At 42.9% G+C, this 5,411-nt stretch overlaps 1 protein-coding gene across 2 annotated transcripts in view; it reads right to left on the minus strand.

Moving 5' to 3' along the window:
* Nucleotides 1-1,383: 1,383 nt before the first annotated feature.
* LOC125260569 (CXXC-type zinc finger protein 4) overlaps nucleotides 1,384-5,411 on the minus strand; it is a 5,902-nt gene continuing 1,874 nt past the window's right edge. For both annotated transcript variants that reach the window (XM_048178996.1, XM_048178995.1), the window contains exons 2-3: nucleotides 4,259-5,300; nucleotides 1,384-2,223 (exon numbers count right to left, since the gene is read on the minus strand). In XM_048178996.1, coding sequence (XP_048034953.1) covers nucleotides 2,176-2,223; nucleotides 4,259-5,251 — 1,041 coding nt within the window. In that variant the 5' untranslated portion in view covers nucleotides 5,252-5,300 and the 3' untranslated portion in view covers nucleotides 1,384-2,175. The remainder of the gene's footprint in view (nucleotides 2,224-4,258; nucleotides 5,301-5,411) is intronic.

Raw genomic sequence — 5,411 nt, forward strand, 5'->3', positions numbered from 1 at the left:
TATGAATGTCTGATACATTTGATATTAAAATAAAATATCTAATGAATATAAAATATTATTTTATGTTAAGAACACAAAGCCTATCTTAGGACCATTTTTGCATTGTAACCACTGATCTCTCTCTCTCTATAAATATATATATAATCAATCAAGCACAATTTTCATGTAATTGTCATTACGTTAATGCAAGACAACAAATATATATTAAAATTAAAGCTAACTGAAATGCAAAAATCATCATATTAGAAAGATTCGCAGTATGAATAACAAATGACAAAAAACATTATACGGTCATAAAATTATTTGGAAAAAAATCATTAATTGCTTTGAAAATAATTCACAATGCAAATGTATACAAAAAAATTTAATGGTCCTAAAATTATGATAATTTTTTCCTAATTCTCTTGCTAGATTATTCGCCCTGTGAGGTGGAAAATAGTTCAATTAAAACAATTAATGCTAGTCTATAAAGCCTTAAGTTAATGATGCTTGAAATTCCCAGCGTTCACTTGCATCCGGAGCAGAAACTGGATGTGAATGAGGAATAACAGCGGCGTTCATCAAAGGATGAGCCGTCGGTGTCGCTGTTTGTGAATTTAGGACAGGTTTACAGGCAAAAACTGGTTCCTGCATGGAAATATTCATGCCTTTACAGCCTTTAGTTCAAATCATTTTGAGATTATTTCTTATTCAATATAAGTATATATATCAGTAACTACAGTAAGCTTTATTTAATATAATATGTGATTTAATATGTGTATATAGAGATTATACATGCATGCATTAATTAAACAAAATAAGAAATATGTTAAAATCTTTCTATATACATCTATATGTATATATATATATATTCTGATTTATGAGTATATAGTGAGATTTTAACATTATTCTTTATTTTATGTGATTAATATGTGAATGTAATAGTATTTTAGTTTTTAAAAAGGGCCAGGAGAATATGTCTTTGTCCCTCACACACACACACACACACACACACACAGACGACGTGTGTGATGTAAATCTCAGGCAGAGTGAAGGCATCTCTCAGCCCCTCCCTCATTCTAGAACACAGGACTTCATGTCATTGTAATTCATGTTGCCTAGCAACATGGGAGTCGTCATAGAGGCCCAACAATAAAGAGATGACATGTACAGTGATGTGCTGAGCGCTTTAACGCCGAGATATGCCTCCGCCATCTTTTCCTGCTCATCTGCGCTCGAAGGGATCAGAATTAGAAACGCCATTTAAACGCTCTCCGAGTGACATCTCATCACGTCAGCACGCTTCCAGCGTTATCTAGCCTAAATCAAGCCGTCTGCGCATTTAACTAAACATGTTAATGGAAAACAAATGCAGTGCACAAATAAAGGAGGCACACAGAAAAGTCACAGTTCAAAAAGGATCACATTTAATCAACAAGCCATCCTAAGAGTCTCTTATTCATCAAGACAGTGAGGCGTCACAACAGCGATAAACAAAGTTATTTCTTAAAGTCTTTAGTTAAAAACAAAACACTTTTCTACCCATGCAACAGAAAGGTGGTTTAAAGGAATCGTTCACTCAAAAATGAACCTTCTGTCATCATTTACTCACCCTGAACCTGTATGACTAGCTTTCTTCAGTGGATTTTTAAAGAATGCTCCTTTCAATCAAACGAGGGGAATCTATCAATCACGTATTGATGGTTTCTGACTAAAAAAAAAGACTATAATATACTGCACGACTACTTTTATATTGTTTTATGCTGTTTGTTCTGTCCTTTTAGAGTTTACCAGACCCCATTCACTTCAAATAATTTTCATTTGTCTCCCGTAGAAGAAAGCAAGTGTTTGGAATGACACGAAGGTGAGTAAACGATGACCAAACATTCGATTTCGGCCAGGTGAACTGTTCCTTTAAGCTCGGATGGGGTCCTGATACGACTGAAATCAAGTCTCTGTTTCTCTATGTCCATTGGTGTTTGGTTGAGGTGAGGTCGGTCTGAGACCCAGAGACTTGCCCTCGGCGTCCTGACGCCCCCAATCGGCCTCCGTGCCACAGTGAGTCCTGAGGGGAAGGGGTAGAAAGCGAGGAGGGCGGTGAGAGTCCCTGATTGCGGAACCGTATGATCAGATTGTAGACGTATGACCTGCAGTTCTTCTAGTCCGGTATTATGACGTGGGTTGGTGGTGAGTTCTTCAGAAGAACCAGCGGAAGGTGTCGGCGGCTCCTGCCGATGGTGCTCTCTGTGGGAAGACACAGTTTAGCTCGATATAAAGACCCACAGAAACCATGTGCTACATATGTGTACAATGGTGCGAATCATCTTCAGAATGAGATGCAATGATTCAAAGTATTGGATCGTTTCAAAATAAGAACAAAATTGGTAAACCGAACACTGACCAACTTTACCATCTGCACATAAAAGGCCTTTGCAACCACATTTCCGTAAGCTGAGACTACCGTGTGTCACTGTTATTGTTGGGTCTTTGGCTCTTTTGTACCCAATTATGAACTGGATTTTGGATAATTATGAAGGACTAAACTGCTTAGACTAGTCATACAAGATTAAGACAGATTGGTCTAATTTGAATCCGAGAAGTAAGACTGATTACCCCAACTAACTGCTAGTTGGTCAATCTTAACAGTGGCTATGTTTATGCAACTGGCCCCTGGAAACATTTACAAATTAGCCACTGGATTATGATAAAGTTTGTGAGGATTGAACAACGGAAAGACAATCAAGAGTTTAGTTTGAGTCATTAAGTAGCACGTAAAATAGTTGATAAAATTTTACAAAACAACGATGTACTAAAAACAGAAAAGTTTTTCCTTTGCGCTTTTCACGTACAGACGACATCGCTGGCAAAAAGATCCCGGTTCATACGGATCTGCAAAAAATTGCTGTATTCTGCTGCCAGGCCAGTAGATGGCGTCGTCACTTTGTAAAGAAACAGTACATAGACTGAACACGTAATGCACATGACGTCACCGTTTTCACAAATTCTCGTTTTTGTAGTTTACACGGAGACAATAATGGTATCGGTTTCAAAAACAAGCACATCAGTGCGACTTTTGAAGCACCGTTATTTGACTGAGCCGCTGGTCTACTGTTGTATCACTTATTGCATATTACTCTCAAGCAACTGTCTTGAGCATCTAGTTTACTTGCTAGGCATTTCTGTAGCTCGAACAGTAGAGCATGGCGCCGGCATTGGGGGCTTTAGATAAAAGCATCTGCCAAATGCTTAAATATAATGTTTTCAAACAGCCTCCTCAGTACTGTATATTTCAGATGTACTCCTTAATTATTATTATATGGAGACATCCCAAATGTGGAGTGCCAGGAACGAACACTAAATGAACTCTTAATGGACGTTCACACCAAGGATGATAACTATAAATAAAGTTTTAATTCATTCCAAGTCTATGAGAGTAGCAAAGTCCACACCACAACTATAACAATTAATGACAGAGGAACGATATCATTGGAGTCACTTTCAGGTGTTTTTTTTTTCAGCTAATAAACAATAAAAACTTTGACAGCCAATCAGAATCCATCTGACATTAAAGCGGCAGACGACAAAACTGCAAACAGAATGTTATCGTCCGGTAATGTAGGTGTGGATGATAATGTAGTGTGAATGGGCCTTTAAACTCTTCCATTGTTCAGCCAATTTGCACAGGCGAAATCCAGTCACTTCAATAGGAATCCACATGATTGGCAATTTTGCATGAGGGCAAAAGGTTTCCACATGCAGATTTTGCAACAGGATGATAGACAATAGAGCTTTTTGCCTGTGAAATTTCATTAATGTGACCGCACCATAAATTGGCAGATTAAGCTGCAACGTGGACTAGGTTAGTTTCTAGGCTCTGCAGAACTAGATCTGATGGTACTGAACTGGTTTGTGAAGGTCTGATCTTGATTCTACTGAGTGGTGTTAGCGGGTTGTGAATAGATTAAGCTGTCTTTGTATTATTACAGAGAACTTACAACGTGTTGCCTCATCCCTCAGCCCTCGATACCGACCGCGTGTGCGCGAGAGCGATAAAGTGTGTGCTTGAGTGCAAGGGCATTTTTCCAGCATAAGAGGGCTCAAACCATCAGCTAACACACACACATACACATACACACACACATTAATGCATGATGGTTAATTACGGCCGCTTGTGCCAAGACTGGGCTCTACTCCAAACCCCCAGCCACATCATTCCCAATTAAACAGCCCACTTCAATAGACCTCCCAGCATATGTGTGAGAGTGTGTGCGAATCCCACCTCCATCGTGCTGCCCGGCTTCTTCTTGAGTTCTTCACACTTTCTGAACTTGCAGATCTGATGACCCGTCTTTCTGTTTCGACAGGAGCTGCACACGCCGCAGTTAATGAGCCTCCTGCAGGGGGCGCAGACGCCGCAGCGCTTGCGCTTGCGTTTGGCCGCTCCGCTACCGTTGCTGCTGCCGCTGCTGCAACTGCCGTTTGCGTTTCCATTAAGAGCGGCGGGTGAGCCGGAGCAAGACGAGCCGCTGTGCTGGCAGTCCGCCGCCACGTTGGCGATCTGAAATGCGCTGTCTGACATTGTAACCCCTGATGACCCTGCACCGGAGTGAAGCGTTGTCATAACGATGACCCCCGGTGGCAGCGACAGACCCCCCAGTGGTGGCATCCCTCCGAACGTCCCGCCTCGGTCTGGCTCTCCAGCTCCGCCGGGCGGCACAGATGGCGGGCACTTCAGTCGGTTCATGCACTCGGCCCCCGTTACGGGAAGACCGCGACACTGCTCCGCGGCGAGCGGCGACAGGAAGTTGTCAGCCCCCATCGGGAGGGCGGAGTCTTGTGGAATGTGTTTGGCGGACATGTGCACGTTCACCTGCTCCGCCCTTGACATGCCAGTCCGATGTGTGTGAGGTCCGTTAACGTTAACCGAGGCGGGCTTTCGCCCCCAGAGCATGGCGTTGTCGCAGGGCCAGGGCGGCATCGCCGATAGACGGGCTGAGGGGAAGAGGGGCGTGGCGATACGGGCGATTTTGGCGGTCTGAGGAAACGGGGTGGCAGCGGCAGCGGCAGCGGCAGCCGTGCTGTTCTTATAGAAGGTGGCAAAAGAGCGGTACCGCTCCATCTGTGCACTGTAGTCCAACACAGGGTTCACGCATGAGTCGATCTGCAGAGGAAAGTCCCGCCCGGGGGTGGGGTTGTAGTTGTGGGTGTGGCCGTGGGTGTGGCCATGAGCGTGTGGAGTTTCCATGCACACACTACTGCTCATGTTCGCCATCAGAGCAAAACAAACACGCACTAACGCCCAACCATCCACGGCAGTGGTCCTGTGGAGGAAAAAGAGGTGGAGGTGAACAGAGATGTTTATGTTTTAAAATTATCATGAAATCAAAATTAACTTTTTTTTAATGTAAAATATTGCTGTATTTATTTTAAAT

This window comes from Megalobrama amblycephala, linkage group LG24, assembly GCF_018812025.1.
Source record: "Megalobrama amblycephala isolate DHTTF-2021 linkage group LG24, ASM1881202v1, whole genome shotgun sequence".
In the NCBI taxonomy this organism is placed as follows: domain Eukaryota; kingdom Metazoa; phylum Chordata; class Actinopteri; order Cypriniformes; family Xenocyprididae; genus Megalobrama; species Megalobrama amblycephala.